Raw genomic sequence first — 17,580 nt, 5'->3', positions numbered from 1 at the left:
TGTAGCCATTGCAAGAGTGTCATCACCAGGGCTTCTCTGCACAGTTCACACCCCATCCTTACCTGCAGTTGGGTGGTGCTCCCCCAGCCACTAGCTGCCACCTCTTCCCCCAAATCTAGCAAGCCAATTGTTTAAAATTAATTTAAAACAGAATGTTCCTTGTTTGATATCTTGCATTGTCAGGAGAAAAACAAGATTTCAATGGAAACAGATCACATATGCAACTGAATGTGGTAAAGAAAAATATTGTACATCTACAGACCTTTGAGCAAATGGTGCCATTTTAGCTACATATTTCAATGGAAAGCAACAGCATCCAAATCGCTAAGTGAAAGAATAATTTATTGACAGAGATGTCAGTTTATATAATTTTAATTCACATAAATTGTGAAAGGAGGGCTAATCAGAAGTGACTGCCAGAGTATTTTAAAATTTTAACAAACTTACATTTTTTGGCTGAACAGTTCTACTTTAAGGAAGAAAAGATTGCATAGGTTCTACATGTGTGCACAAAAAAAGGTAGATTTGAAATACATTGAGAGTCACGTTACATTTAAAAGTGTACACCAGCTACCCAAAAATTATTCACTTGCAGGTGCAAGACAGACATTAGAATAACCTACAGAATAAGGCTGGTTACTGCTTAATAGTAGAATATACATAGAATATATATTTTATTAATCAGAAAAAATAAAGTGAAGACACTTCCTGAATTTTTTTTTGAAATCTGTTTTTGATTCAGATATTTCAAACATGAGCACTGTGCTTGCCTCACAGGATTTATTCTGGAAAACTGACAGTGGTAACAGCATCGGGGGTTCTTCACAGCATTAAAAAACAAAAATTTTATTGGAGCATAAATGGAATGCTCTCGCCATGCGGTAACAAATAACCATGCAGAGAAGAAACCCTTAATAAATTTGAAGTCCAAAATCAGTTAAAATTCACCTTAAAATAAGAGCTACACATCTTTGTAGCATTGATAGTCATACTGTGAAAGCTAAGGAAAGGTCCAGTCCTACACTGCTGACAAACGTTTGAGGTCTCTAATTCCTCTTTGTCATCAATGCATGGCCAAGTTCTTTGGTGTTTGAAAATTAAAGCTACAGTTTTGAGGGCATGCTCCAATTATGATCTGTTTAATTCTGCATTTTAGACTGTTCTTCATAATGTAATCTACATTATAACTTGTTAATGTTTCCAGATACTTACCAGACTAACCTCTTTAAAACAAGAGTGGCTCCAAGCAATATAAATGAGTTCCTGCAGACCACAAAGTGTATGAATTCTCCTGACGTTACCTATAAGTTCATCTCTTATCACAGGGGCATCATTTTAACATAATAATTACAGAAAAGCATCCACTATACCTAAAAATAAAGCTTTCCTTACAAACAATATTTCTGTACATTAAAACATCCTGTACAGTCTACATTTCTTTAAAATAGGTTTTTAAATATTTAAGAAAACCCCTAGATTTTTATGTGCAGAGAAAAGTATGTACAGGCAGATACAATGTGGCTTTAAGAGATGAAGGACACTACAAGCTATTTAATAGAGATCTGACGCTCATTAAGTTGAAAGATCTATTGAAGGTCAATTCCAAGTTAACAATGAATGGTGCATTCAATTACATATACACCTGAGTATAACTTTCTGACTTATCCAAGTAACCTTAATATCTACCAAAATAACTAACATAAAATGCAGACACACGTGAACAGATGAGCAATGCTTTCAACCGAAATATATTTGTCTCGTATCTACAAGCAACTATATTAAGAAAGCAGACAAAAGGCACAAAATTAGCCAGTACTACTGAAAGTTAGGCATTCATGCTACTGTTCATTAGAAATATACTGGTGTTTATAAGGGTCATTGTAAAAGCAAATTAAGCACTGAGCAGAAGTCAGTTTACTACATTTTTGTCCATTACTGTACTTTCTCTTGAAAATTGACACATCTCACTTTAACTGAAATGCAGCTAAGCGTTAATACACTGTATATTCTTAGAAGTTCACTTTCTTCATCTCTCAATGGTTTACTTACAAAGTAAAATCAAGCTATAGATTTTTACATTACAAAACAAATCACTGCCCCTAGTATTATTTTTTAGTTTACTAAAGCCCTTATTTCACCATGAAGTAGTAAGTTAGCAAATAATGTCTGGTGTAAAAGAAGCATTTTCTGAGAAAATGTCACAAAGCAATCAGCTGGGCCTAAAAAAAAAGAGAAGAACCAAAAATACAGGACTGTTCAAAGCTATAACACAAGACTGATGGGCTGTAAAGCAAGTTCACCCAATGACGTTGGCATTCCCTAGCATAACCACTGCCAGTGGTGTTTCACAGAGAGATCCCCTTTCCCACAGTCAAGGGGCTGACAAATGGCCTTGCAAAATATTAAGCATCTCTTTGGAATACAAACAGAAAAAAAGAACAATGGATTAGTACAAACAAGGTTCTTGCAATGGTATTGCTACTTTTTATAAGATGGCAATAAATGCATGCTTGTAAGTGAGTCACAAGGACAGAAAACATGCTCTTAAACCAATATCCCAAATGTATTTTTGCTTAGGTCACTTGAAGTGAGCCATTTAACCACCTTTAGACTATGAATGACTGCCAATGACAAGTCACATTTTATAAGTGCAAAACGTTTTTGGCAAAGTGAAAAATATAAAACCTCAAACCGTACTAATAAAAAAGTATTCTTAATTGCCAACATAGGGCCTGATCCCACAAGCAGACAACACACTGAACTCTCATTGACTTCAACTGAAGTTTTGTGCACATAAATGTTTAAAGGATCAGGACCTTAATCACTGTTAGTGCGTGTATAACATGTTTACATATACATATCAATCAATACAGTATGTGTGTATACGTATATATACACACACAAAATGGCTATTGAATAAACTTGAGCTTGTAGCTGTTTTGAAATTCATCAATCACAGTATATAGCTTCTTATTTGTATCTCGTTGTAACAAAACTATTCAATGACACCTGAAGGTTATATACTGCATCGTTTTAATGCCTCTAAGATGGGTTTGTTATGAGACAACAGTGCGCTCTCTCTTGTCAGTGGGACTTCCAAAGGGGATTGAAGTATATCCAACCATCACCCTGTAAGAAAATTAGGGAGATTTTACAAATGAACCTTTCACTGTTTAAAAAGATATACAACACACTACTAAAATAGATTCAACAGAAGCTAAAGAAATACTGTCAAGATATGGCTGTCTGAAAACTTTGTACCTACTACAATTACAAACAACACGTAAGACTGCTAAAACTAAATGATATTAGTGAAAGCCTTTTTCACTTTATTTTGTACAACAGATAGCACTCACTGCGTGTGTAGAGTGAGTTTCACCTGTGTTGAAAAAGTCCTTATAACTATCAGTAGGGGAAGAAGATAAAACCTTAAAAATTACTTGACAAGAATGTTTTAGAAAAATTCTAAGTCGTGCTAGCTAAATGGTGCTCTTATCAAAAACTGGAATTTTTTTTTAGTTTTTCTATTTTTGAAAACAAGCATTTTCTTTGCATTTTATCATATTCTGCATCTCCAAAAGGAAGAGAATATTTTTACCTCATTTCCATTCCATACAAAGAATCAATCAACACAGGAGTATTACTAGACATGGTTCAAAAATAACTTGCTCAAACTTCCACAAAAATCCTAAAAGGCCCTGAATATATTAGATCATATTCTACCCTCAATCTGCAGAACAACTTCCACCATTGTTAATGGGGGCTGTAAATGGGAACTATAAGAATAAGGGTTAACATTTAGTCTATAGTGTCAAATATTTCAATACACAATTGTTTGTAATACGCTAGAGATCGGGATTTCATTATACATTCCCTTCCTCACACTTAAAGCCTGTGGATCCGACTAGTTAAAAAACCACTGAAGTAGTTTAGATGCATATTTTAAATGCTGTAAACAAAACCAGTAAAAACGTCAGTAACAGATAAGATGAAAGAAAACAGATCAACTAATATTTTCATCCACTTCTTTAAAAAAGGTAAACATTTCTTTGCAATTGTGGAAACCCAAACAGCCAGCTTGACCAAGAACATCAGAACCAGAAAATGAAAGTGACCAATCTAGTTTCATCATCCAAGATGAATAGCGTAAACATACGTAATTGTAAAAAATATTTACATTTAATAAACTTTAAATGGTATTAGTAATAGTGATTTTCTTCTCAATTGCCTGATTTTTGTCCTCCAGTTTCCTTTTTAAAGTAACTGGAGCATCCAGACACTGCTGCTGATAGGGACAGTGAAATCCTAACACCCAGATATAAAGGGCTTAACTGTTAACTCTTTCTTACTGTCCCCATCATGCAATGTACATGAATAATCCCATTGTGTCCAATGGTACTACTCACATAAGAATGTAAAAATGGCCATACCAGTCAAACCAAAAGTCCATCTAGCCCAATATCCTGTCTTCCGACAGTGGCTGGTGCCAGATACTTCAGAGGGAATGAACAGAACAGGGCAATTATCGAGTGATTCATCCCTTATCCTCCAGTCCCATCTTCTGGAAGACAGAGGTTTAGGAAAACCCAGATCATGTGGTTCCATCCCTTGACTAATATCTAGTACATCTTGACTAAAAGCTATTGATGGACCTATCCTCCATTCATCTATCTAATTTTTTTAAATCCAGTTGTACTTTTGACCTTCAGAACATCCCCTGGCAATGAGTTCCACAAGTTGCCTGTGCGTTGTGTGAAGAAGTACTTCATTATGTTTCTTTTAAACCTGCTGTCCATTAATTTCATTCAGTGACCCCTGGTTCTTGTGTTATGTGAAGGAGTAAAGAACACTTCTTTATCCACTTTCACCACACCATTCTTGATTTTACAGACCTCTAACATATCCCCTTTTAGTTGTCTCTTTGCTAAACTGAACAGTCTTTTTAATCTCTCTTCAAATGGAAGCTAATCCATACCCCTAATAATTTTTGTTGCAGTTCTCTATACTTTTTCCAATTCTACATGATCTTTTCTGAGATGGCGAGACCAGTCACCCAGCTTTGTGAGATCCCTCTGTAATTCTTCGCAGTCATCTTTGGACTTAACTATCTTGAGTAATTTTATCTTGAGTAATTTTGTATCATCTGCAAACTTTGCCACCTCACCATTTACCCCCTTTTTCAGATCATTTATGAAGATGCTGAACAGCATTGGTCCCAGTACAGATCCTTGGGGGACCCCACAATTTACCTCTCTCTACTATGAAAACTGACCATTTATTCCTATCCTTTGTTTCCTATCTTTCAACCAGTTACTGATCCATGAGAGGACCTTCCCTCTTATCCCATGATTGATTACTTTGCTTAAGAGCCTTTGGAGAGCAGATCACTGGACCACCCTTGTCCACATCTTTTTGACATCCACAAAGAATTCTAATAGATTGCTGAGGCATGATTTCCTTTTACAAAAGCCCTGCTGACTCTTCCCCAACTTATTACGTTAATGTATGTAACAGATCATTCTGTTCTTTACTATAATTTCAAATAATTTGTCTGGTACTGAAGTTAGGCTTACTGGCCTGTTATTGCCAGAATCACCTCTAGAGCCTTTTTTAAAAATCAGCTTTCCAAATTAACTATCCGCCAATCATCTGGTACAGAGGCTTATTTAAGTGATAGGTTACATATCACTGTTAGTAACTGTGCAATTTCATATTTGAGTTCCTTCAGAACTCTTGGGTGAATATCATCTGGTTCTTGTGACTTATTACTGTTTAATCAATTTGTTCCAAAACCTCCTCTACTGACACCTCAATATGGGGCAGCTCCTCAGATTTGTCACCTAAAAAGAATGGCTCAGGTGTGGGAATCTCCCCCCACCGTACATCCTCTGCAGTGAAAACCAATGCAAAGAATTCATTTAGCTTCTCCACAATGACCTTATCTTCCTTGAGTTCTCCTTTAGCACTTCAATCGTCCAGTGGCCCTACTGATTGTTTGGGAGGCTTCCTGCTTCTGATGTACTTTAAAAAATGTTGCTGTTAGTTTGTGTGACTTTTATTAGTTGCTCTTCAAATTCTTTTTTGACCTGCTTAATTATACTCTTATACTTGACTTGCCAGAGTTGATGTTCCTGTCTATTTTTCTCAGTAGGCTATGACCTCCAATTTTTAAAGGATGTCTTTTTGTCTCAAAACTGCCTCTTTCACTCTGTTTAGCAATGGTGGCTAATTTTGTATCATATTTTTTGGTCCTCTTATTAGTTTTTTTCTTTATTTGGGGAACAGAGTCATCCATCTGCTGTCCAGATTAGGAATCCCAAGAAGTGTGCTGCTTGCCTAGAGCTAGAATTGCCACTGAGACTCATCAAGGCCTCGGACCGCTATCCCTTCCTACTTAACTACATGGGCATCAACGATACTGCCTAGAATGACCTTGAGTAGATCCCTACAGACTACATGGCTCTGGGAAGAAGGATAAAAGAGTTTGGGGGCACAAGAGGTGTTCTCATCCATCCTCCCTGTTGAAGGAAAATGCCCGGGTAGAGACCGAACAGAATCACGGAAGTAAATGTGTGGCTACACAGGTGGTGTTGGCGAGAGGGCTTTGGCTTCTTCGACAGCGAGCTGATGTTCCAGGAAGGAGGATTACCGTGCTGGGCTGGCTCCATCATCAACTACTGGGAAGAGCATCTCTGGACATCATCTGGCTAACCTGAGCTTTAAACTAGGTCCTATGGGGGATGGTGACAAAAATCCCACCAATGCGCATCTAGGCTCAAGTAACAAAGGCAAGGGGAAGGGGCTAATTTCTGGAGAAGGGTCTAGAAACCACAACTGCATTAAAAAGGCAAAAAGAGAAGCAACAGGGAAGTATGCAAAATATCTTCAATGTCTGTATACAAATGCAAGGAGAACGGGGAACAAGCAGGATGAACTGGAAGTCATGGTATGTGAAGAAAATTATGACTTAATTGCCATCACAGAGACTTGTGGGACAAGCATTAAGGGATATAGCTTGTTCCAAAAGAATAGGTCTGGGGGAAAGGAGGAGGTGTTGCACTGTATGTCAAAAAATGTATATGCTTACTCTGAGATCCAAGGGGAAGTGAGCAACAGACCTACTGAGTGTCTCTGGGTGAAGATAACAAAGGAAAAGAACAGTAACGATTTTATGGTGGTGGTCTATTATAGGCCAACAAATCAGGAAGAGGAAATGGATGAGTCATTCTACAAGCAGGTAACAAGATTAATACTAGCTCATATGTGTTAGCTAATGAGGGATTTTAAATTCCGTGATATCTGTTCAAAGACTACTGCAGCAAAACGTAATACGTCCTGCAAATTCTTAGTGTGTGTAGGGGACAGCTTTCTGAATCAGAAAGCTGAGGAAACTACTAGAGGGTCATCCATTTTGGATCTGGTTTTGACCAACTAGGATGAATTAGTTGTGAACATAAAGGTGATCAGGAACTTGGGAGCAAGTGGTCATGATTTGATAGAATTCAAAATCCTGTGGAAAGGAGGACATGAGAACAGCAAAACGGCAGATTACAACTGACTCAGAATAACAGTAGGCAAAGTCTCACAGAAAGACCAATTAGGAAGAAGAATCGTTGAAGGGGGCTGGCAGTTCTTAAAAGATGTAATACTAGAGGCTCAACATCAACCTATCCCAACACAGAGGAAAGATCAGAAGAGCCACCAGAGGCCAATGTGGCTGCACAAGAAGCTTTTTAGCTACTAAAAAGCAAAAGGGATACATACAGCAAATGGAAGGAGGGGCATGTCACTAAGGAAGCATACACGGGAAAAGCGTGAGCGTGTAGGGACAAAATTAGGATAGTCAAGGCAAAGGAGGAGTTACAGCTGGCACAAATGTTAGCGACAACAGGAAAGGTTCTTCAGATATGTCAGAGAAAACAGAAATATCAAGGACAGTGTAGGGCCGCTGCTCACTGGAGAAGACGTGCTGGTAATGGAAGATGATAGGAAGGCCGAGCTGCTCAATGCCTACTTTGATTCAATCTTCTCACAAAAAACAACCTATGACCAGAAGAAGAATAAAGTTATCATAGACAATAAAGGGGAAGGGATGCAGATCGGCATAAGTAAAGAACAAGTCAGAGGTCTTTTGACCAACTTGAATGAATTCAAATCAGCGGGGCCAGATGCTATTCACCCCAGGTTACTGAAGAAATTAGCTGAAGAAATCTCTGAGCCACTGGCAATAATATTTACAAACTCATATGTGACAGGAGAGGTCCCGGAAGACGGGAGAAGGGCTAACGTAGGGCCCATCTTTAAAAAGGGGGAAAAGGAGGAGATGAGGTACTATAGACCCGTCAACCTGACTTCGATACCTGGGAAGCTACTAGAGCAATGTATAAAATATTCAATTTGCGAATACCTGGTGGATGAAGGGGTGATCGCTAGCAGCCAGCACGGATTTACCAAGAAGAAATCATGCCAGACCAGTTTGATTTCCTTCTTTGACAGGGTAACTAATTTGGCGGATAAGGGAAATGTGGTGGATTTCAGCAAGGCTTCCGACACAGTCCCACATCATATTCTGATAAGTAAGCTGGAGAAATGTGGACTTGACAGAACTACCATTAAGTGGATACAGAATTGGTTAAACCACCACAAACAAAGAGTAACTATTAATGGAATGATGTCAGATTGGAGGAAGGCCTCAAGTGGGGTCTAACTGATCGCCGTATTTGGGGTCAGGAAGGAATTTTCCCCTGGGTCAGATTGGCAGAGAGCCTGGGGTTTTTTTGCCCTCCTCTGCAGCATGAGTTACTTGCAGGTTTAAACTAGGGTAAATGGCGGATTCTCTGTAACTTGAAGTCATGATTTGAAGACTTCGGTAATTCAGCCAGCTGGTAGGGGTCTATCACAGGAGTGGGTGGGTGAGGTTCTGTGGCCTGTAATGTGCTAGAGGTCAAACTAGATAATCACAATGGTCCCTTCTGACCTTAAAGTCTATGAGCCATTGCTGAGCATCAAGCTATTTGCTTTAAATGGCCAAAAATACGAGTTTAGATGTCTAATCAGAGAGGCCAAATTTATAAAAATTCAGGCACAAATACATTTAACCAAAGGCAGGCAAAAGACTGCTTAAAAAGGAGAATAAGGTTTACAAAATCTAAAATAAATGTCTGATGACTGTTTTTTTAGGAGTCAAAGTTTGGAAAGATCAGAGAGATTTAGTCACAGTCACAATGGTACATACCAAAAGCTGATTTTAATTGTTTGCGCGCGCACACTCCTCACTGTACTCTGGAACTCCGCTACATTCCTATCTTAAAGCAACAAAGAAATGCTTTGGTGTGATTCACATTACCTCGTTGGTAAAATATTTTGGTTTCCAGGGTGCATTAATAGCCACACGTTGCCTCTCCTCTGCTCGCTGCCTCTCCTCAAGACGGTGTTTGTGCTCCGTTGCTGCATCGATATTGCCTTCTTTCAGGGAGTTGGTGACATGTTGCCAAAGATGCCTGAGTGAATGATCACAGATAAACACAGACAACATGGAATGAGAACTCCTCAGCAACAGTAAAGTACCTTGTAAAGAGGAATATACAATTGCAGGATAAACTTGCCAGTTCTTTTTCACATAATGATGGTGTGTTCATTATCTGGCACTCTACTTGTACCATCTCAAACAGACTTCGAACTATCACTTTTTTAATCCTTTTCATTGTATTTTAAAACATACTGTTAACTACTTTTACTGGAGTCATGGCTTAACATGTCTATTGTTTTTGAGCTTTAAAATATTATAAATACATGTATTTTCCCCCTATTTAGCAAGTGTGAATTCTCTCACCCCATCGTATTAAACTATGAACCTGATTTTCAGATGTGTTCAGCACTCAATATCTGGCTACTTCATTTAGGTGCCTGAAGGGGAGCTGTTGGGTGCTCAGCTCTTGAAACCTTGGCCCCACATCTTCAAATCAACATGACAATTTTTGATAACTGCTTTGTGTCCAGACCTGGGTGTAGCTCATTAATGAAAATATCGTGCAGTGTTTGACCTGTGCGCTAGTTAGCAGAGGAAGCACACCACAGTCCTTTTGCATGTTACTTTAAAAAGCTTCTACTTCTGAACTACAAAGTAGTATATTAAAAGAACTTTGGAAGATAAAATGTCAAGGACAGTCCCTACCAGGTTACAATAATGTTCAGTTTAGAACCAAATTTGGTCCTTATTTGTTTGACAGTGTGCATACGAATGAAGTGTGTGTCTGGCCAGCACAGAACCCCAATTTAGAGTGCAAGTAGTAATGTTGTGCAACATGTAGAAAAATGGACCAAAAGCTGTCAGAACACTTAAGTTCTTCTGCTTCAGGGCATAATTTTTGTTATGTGTAATTTTTAGTGGTGTTTAAGTGAGCCATTATTTAAAACTGATTAAATTGTGAGTAATCAGACACCGACTGAGTATTTACAGTCCATCTGCTAGTGTCAAAAATAAAACAGATACACAATGGAACTTCTGGCTTCCTCAGTCACACTTTTTTTTTCTGGTTAGAAGACAGCAAAAAAAAAAAAAAAAAAAAAAAAAAAGGCATTTATGAGAGAGGGAGCATGTCTATTAGCTAGAACGTTTCATCTGACCAAGTACACCCATTTGTAAAATGGATAGAATGTATTCATTCATTACAAGGTGAAGCTTCATTCATTCAGTCATGCTCTTTAAGATTCTCTCAAATGGCAACTAACAGGTGCTACATTATGATTCAATAAAGTATTGATCTTCTAGTGACAAATACGTAAATGAATATTTACAGTAAATTCTAACACAGTTCTCTGATACAGTGTGTTAAAAAGTCAGGTAAAAGGTGTAGATGCATGACAATTTTTTAAAGTATTTTTAAGTTGTGTACAGCCAATAATTCTAATATACAGCTGTGAGAAATAGAGATGAAATTGAATATGCAGAAATGACAATTCAGCAACTCACAATGAAGCAGACATAGAAACTGCATTGATTACCTTTCATTTTTAAACTTTACGAAATCCGCACGACCATTTTTTCATTTAATAACTAAATAGCAGTTATATTGCAGTTTATGTATCAAATGTTGTTCTGAAAAATCTGTGTATGCAGCTTTCACTACTCACTGCCCATGAGAATTTACACTACCCAAAACAAGAGCTTGACTGGATCACACGTGAATATGCAATTGTTGCTTCCGTATTAAGTTTTTGTCCAAGCTTCATAACCAGAGTTCTCTCATGCCCATAACCTCACCTTGATTCAAATGGACCTTGTTTTGCTATTGGTCTAATCTTTTTTCGGATAACGGGCAGTTTGGTGGTGTCAATCACTTTGGTTTCTCCATTGCTGTATGTAAATTCCAGTGTGCCATTCCATTCTCCTTGTGCCTTACACACGATGGTATTGGTGGGATTGTGTTTCACTTCTGCTGTAACCCTAATTCCAATATGACAAAAAGCCAAAATAAAATATATAGTTTACCTTAGTGCCAGCATAGTAAAAGGACCTTAATCCACTAAATTCAAACGGGAACAGGTGCAAACAAGGGCTACTAGGATGATCCGAGGAATGAAAAAACTACCTTATGAGAGGCAACTCAAAGAGTTTGACTTGTTTAGCCTAACCAAAAGAAGGCTGAGGGGAGATATGATTACTCTCTATAAATACATCAGAAGGAGAAATACCAGGCAGGGAGAAGAATTATTTAAGTTCAGCATCAATGTTAACACAAGAAAAAATGGATATAAACCGGCCATCAACAACTTTGGGCTTGAAATTAGGCAAAGGTTTCTAACCATTGGAGGAGTTACGTTCTCAAACAGCCTTCCAAGGGGAGCAGTGGGAACAAAAAAATCTAACTAGCTTCAAGACTGAGTTTGATAAGTTTATGGAGGGGATAGTATGATAAGACTGCCTACAATGGCATGTAGCTGATCTGTGACTGCTAGACGCAAATATCTCCAATGGCCGGTGATGGGACACTAGATGGGGAGGGCTCTGAGTTACTACAGAGAATTCTTTCCCCACATATCTGGCTGGTGAGTCTTGCCCACATGCTCAGGGTCTAACTGATCACCATATGTGGAGTCAGGAAGGAATTTTCCCCGGGGTCAGATTAGCAGAGAGGGGGGGTTTTGCCTTCCTCTGCAGCACAGGTTACTGGCAGGTTTAAACTAGTGCAAATGCTGAATTCTCTGTAACCTGAAGTCTTTAAACCATGATTTGAGGACTTCTGTAATAGACCCCTAACCTCTGGCTAAGTTACTGGAGTGGGTGGGTAAGGTTGTGGGGCCAGCAATGTGCAGGAGATCGGAGTAGATGATCATGATGGTCCCTTCCGACTTGAAAGTCTATGACTCTGAGTGTCCAAGCAATTTTAAAAATCAACTGAAAACACATATCTTTAAAGTAAAAAAAGAAATCTGACTTTGTTTTGTCAAAGAGAGCAAGTGCAGACTGTGTGTGGTATATCTGTGCTGACATATTCCAGCCATAGATCTTCTAGCATATTTCCCTCTCTTTTCCTGGCATAGCTGTGGCTTGAGTTAAAAATATGCATCAGTCTGGGTTTTCAGTGCTAACTCAGAATTTGTTTGCTGTAGTGGACTGGAGATACATGTAACATTGTGTTAAAAATACATCCAGATTTTAAAGCTCAAAATCTGATCCCCCAGAACCTTAACATTGTTACATACTGATGTGAAAGGTCCCAGATTCAAAGTAGCTATATTTGTTTTTTCAAACCTACAAATCACATTTTAAACAATTTTCTTAAATGGAAAAGCATTTATGGGATAGGTGATTACCTCACATAAACCACCTTGGATGCTGCTGAACTGGTTTGAGAACCAGCAGAAGGAGCACACTCTGGAATGAGGTGCTGGCAGATACAGGAAGGTTTTGTTTTATTTTTTAAAACACATGATAAAACACTTTATAAATTCAATTTGGCTTTTGCATATTAATTACACACAAACACACCATACAATTTTACAGTAATAAATACAGAACACTGAAAAAGTTTTCAAGTACACTAACATACACTACAAAAGGAAGCAACCCGACAGACAGCAGTTTCAATACCTGTGAACTTTTCCTCCATAGAAAGGCTTGGTGTGGAATGTGACAGTAGCAGAATAGCCAGTCTTGGCACAGTTAATACTGACTTTACCTCCAAGCTCCACCCACGGAATGGTAAGTATAGAACGTGCATAGGCACTAGGCAGTGTGAACACATATTCTTCCTCATGTTCCATTAAGTAAAGAACACCTAGGAGAAAAAGGTTGGAAAGTGAAATGATACTAATGTATTGATGAAAACATGCAGCCACTGGCCAATTATTACCAGCAAACGGTCATTCCCGCAGTCAAAGTAATAGGAGACCCTCACCATGAAGTCAGAGTGCCTCTACCAGTAAACCTTCCTCAGAAGAAATCTACTCAAACATAAAAAGGCATGCCTTCAGTTCTGAATTTTAACCAAGTGATACTTCAAAATGATACAGGATAATTGCATTTGCTGATAACACAGGTTATCAATAAAACATAAGTACAAACTGGTAAGACCAAGAAAAAAAAAATCTCATAAGAACCAACTCAGTAAGTCTGCAATACTTTGTAGTTCTCTTTATCCCCATAAAAAAAAAAAGCCCTTTTGGGACAAAGAGCCCTAAGGAGAGTGGTCTGCGGAAGGAAGTCACCTAGAACTTTGCTCTCTCAATATCAGAGACTTTCTCCCATGCATTCTTTCTAAGCCCCGCATCCAGTAATAGAATGCACACTAGCCCACGTACAGAACACATTCACCCCTGCCACCACCTCCTGCCAGTCCTCTCAACTCTGCTCTCCCCTTTGATTTGATTCTTTTCTATATGGGGTCTTATGCTGTCCTCATCGCTGTAGTATTTGAATGCCTTCCATCAGGACATTGACATAACCAAACATCTGCCACATGTGGTTTATTCTCTCTCTCAACCTCTCCCCAGGAGAAGCCTGTGTGCAGTGAAGTTCCCTTCAGTTCTCCTTGGGATCCTACCTGGTGCCACCTGATCCCACCCCGCTGCACTAGTTTGCTCTACTCTTTGCTGCATGTGTGACTTGTCTGTGGCAGCCGGAGCAGCACTTTGAATCCATCTGGCCACAGCGAGAGCCAGCAGCAGCAGGGTGCAGGAATCTTCACAGCTAGCTAAGGAAGCTGGGTGCTGCTCCCTGCCAAATCAGAGGATCTCTGCATCTGAGGCTTGGTCCACACTACCCACCCCTCAGCGACATAGGTATACCGACCTAGCACCCAGTATAGAGAGGGCGGGAGGGCTTCTCTCACCAATATAGATACCGCCTGTTGGTTGGGGGGGAGGGGGAAAGAGTATCTACACTGACAGGAGAAATTCTCCCAGCAGCATAGGTAGCGTCTTCATTAAGTGCTGCAGCTGTACCACTGCAGTACGGTTAGTGTAGACAAGCCCTGAGCCTCTACCACCACTTTGAGTGGTTCTGTCCCATCATCACTGTGGGTGGGTTTTCAAAACAAAGGACATTTGTAAAGTACAGCAAATTGTGAACAATACAAATACATGCTGCATACACTGCACATAAATTCTGCAATACCAAATAGCTTTGGTCCAATAAGAGATATTATCTCACCCACCTTGTCTCACCAAATACCCTTAGCAATTCATCTTAGGAAAGGTCAGTCATCAAAAACAAAGTTAGTTTATCGACTTTGATTTTAATGCTTCTTTTATTTTTCATTTTAATAGCTTCCTAGGAGCCAAAATGGTGGCTTTGGAAAAAAAAAAAAAAAAAAAAAAAACTTTGCAACAGAGATTTTAAAAAAATAACCCAGCACACCACTACATTCTTAGAATTCAGAGGATCTCTGACCATCAAATAACAATTTTAATGCAAATTGGATGGAAAAACCTTTACAATATCTGTTTGTGGGAGGGATAGCTCAGTGGTTTGAACATTGGCCTGCTAAACCCACGGTTGTGAGTTCAATCCTTGAGGAGGCCATTTAGGGATCTGGGGCAAAAATTGGGGTTGGTCCTGCTTTGAGCAGGGGGTTGGACTAGATGACCTGCTGTGGTCCCTTCCAACCCTGAGATTCTATGAATTCTGTGTTTAGCTATGGAACTGTATTAGTATTAGCCATTTTCCTCACAGTATTGGGGAAAGTTCACAACATAAAATTAAATTAGTATTTTATTTTTGCAAATATAAAAATATATTATCAGTACAGGATATAAAGACAAACCTAAACGATTCAGATTAAAAGAAGGAGTTCTGCTATAGCATTATTTAAAATGTGGTACTCCAACCCATCGGACTAGGCAGAATAAGGAGTTTAGTCACTTCAAGCCTGGAAGTGTTCCCTGAGGCATGTAAATGTCTCTAGCAAACCATCATTGCTCTCTGGAGCTGCTCTTGTTACTTCTGTACGCTCAACCTGCCAATGATGAAACAGCCAACACCTCTACTTCCCTAAGCGAGTCTGACACAAATGACCTGGAAGATGTATGGAAGGTGGGACAATGCAACAGCACAAGCACAGCAGAGCGATGGAGGAAACTATTTTTAACCCATCACATTGGATGGTCAAAAGTTTCCATTTTGCATGCTGTAATCTCAGCACCACCATGAATAAATACTGACAGTATGGAAAGTAAGAATGAACACACTTAACAAGCAAGCTGCGTGTGAACCCTTTTTTTGGGGGGGTGGGGGGGGAGAGGGATGGTGGGCAAGCCTCATTGGGTGTGTCTACACAACAAAATAAAAATTGTGGCTGGTATGTGCCAGCTGGCTCGGGCTGTGGGGCTGCTTCATTGCTATGTAGACTTCAGGGCTTGGGCTGGACCCCAGGCTCTAGGACCCTGAAGGGTGGGAGGGTCCCAGAGCTCAGGCTCCAGCCTAAGCCTGGAAGTCTACACAGCAATAGAACAGCCTGGCAGCCTGAGCCCCACAAGCCTGAGTTGGCTGGCATGGGCCAGTAGCTGGGTTTTTTTTTGCTGTGTAGACATACCCATTGTTTGCATGTGTGCAGGAACACCCCGTTACAAAAAAGCTGAAGTACATACTTTGCTTAGAACGACTACAGGAAAGTTTACATGGGAAGAAACCACCACTACCACGCTGAAAATGTGCCACGTAATGGCAATTGACATTCCTGTACCTAAACGATTCAGATTAAAAGAAGGAGTTCTGCTATAGCATTATTTAAAATGTGGTACTCCAACGTGGCAATTGACATTCCTGTACCTCCTACTAGTGACAGCCTTATTGCTGAAGAATTACATGCCTAAGCTGCAGCATAAACACAAACCAACATATGACCAGTAAATCAGCATTAAAGCATTTCATTCTTAACCAAAAAAAAAAAGCTTAAATTTTACAGACATATTATCATTTTAATTTTTAAACCATACTTAATGTATCTTCCATAATTTTCTTTGACTACTTGAAAAACTCCAGGCTGGCTTCCCATTTTCATCAGATTCTGCTTAATTGGAGAAACTGTTTCAGGGTAAACCAATGAAAGGTATTTTATTAGCCAGAGCCTCATATACAACAGGTGATAGTGCCTCCGTTATTTTTTGTCCCCATAAGAGTCCAAACATGGGCAATTTAGGCCCAGGTTCTCAATGGTATTTAGGTGCCTAACTTCCATTGGAAACAGACACCTAAAAAACTTTGAAGATCTGGGCCTTAGTCTCTCTCTCTCTCTCTCTCTCTCCTCCCCCCTTGTACAGGCAAGTGGCTTTATTTACAAACACTTTTTTTTGCCATTAGGTTCGATCCCACCCCACCAACTGGCAAAGATTATCACACTGTGTACAACAGTCCTGCAGAAGTCCTGTCCCAAAGTTTGACACTAATTAGTTATTGCACGGACGTACCTGAGCACTCTGTGGTGGCTACTTTAAAATAAAAAGATACTTTCACTGATGCATTTTGAAAGATATCTTTCTTTATCCCCTTTTCACACCACCCAAGAGATGGTTTTCAAATTACAAGGCTGCAAACAAATAAGGAAAAATACATGGTAGCTTAAATTTTGCTCTTATCTACTAATTTTTTTGGCATACATCCCTCGAAACACATACTGTATTAATGCAGAAGGAGAAGTGGTCTCAGCTCCCAATATAAGTGTACTTTCAGTAAGATGACCATCACTCAGAAATGCCTGTTTTATAATTCTCTTACGCAATCATATGCATTTCACAGTTCATCCATTCTGCAAAGGGCCTCTCCCTATTTGGACTTTCAGTCTGCTGTGCTGAGCACAAGTACAGTCTTCTTCAGGATTATTAGCTTACAGTTCTGCTTCACGTCTATTCCCTGCATTGTAGACTAATTTCAGTCCTTAAAAATTTACACTAGCTATTTTTAGTACCACCCATTGATGACAGTATCCATAATGGTATCCATGCTAGAAAATACCATCAGTAAAGAGCTGGAATTTAAAATATTGTATAAGACTAGCCATTTCGTGAGCAGAGAATAACTAGCTTTCTGCACATCATGTTAGTCTGTCACTTCTTAATGCAGCTACTTCAGTCTTACACTGG

At 39.2% G+C, this 17,580-nt stretch overlaps 1 protein-coding gene across 1 annotated transcript in view; it reads right to left on the bottom strand.

Annotated features, from left to right (window-relative positions):
- Nucleotides 1-324: 324 nt before the first annotated feature.
- OSBPL10 (oxysterol binding protein like 10) overlaps nt 325-17,580 on the bottom strand; it is a 187,436-nt gene continuing 170,180 nt past the window's right edge. The window contains exons 9-12 of the mRNA XM_007054979.4: nt 13,094-13,280; nt 11,264-11,446; nt 9,347-9,500; nt 325-3,129 (exon numbers count right to left, since the gene is read on the bottom strand). Coding sequence (XP_007055041.3) covers nt 3,085-3,129; nt 9,347-9,500; nt 11,264-11,446; nt 13,094-13,280 — 569 coding nt within the window. The 3' untranslated portion in view covers nt 325-3,084. The remainder of the gene's footprint in view (nt 3,130-9,346; nt 9,501-11,263; nt 11,447-13,093; nt 13,281-17,580) is intronic.

This window comes from Chelonia mydas, chromosome 2 (assembly GCF_015237465.2).
Source record: "Chelonia mydas isolate rCheMyd1 chromosome 2, rCheMyd1.pri.v2, whole genome shotgun sequence".
NCBI classification, from domain to species: domain Eukaryota; kingdom Metazoa; phylum Chordata; order Testudines; family Cheloniidae; genus Chelonia; species Chelonia mydas.
The sequence above is the reverse complement of the archived record's forward strand: the minus strand, read 5'-3'. Positions and strand labels throughout refer to the sequence as shown.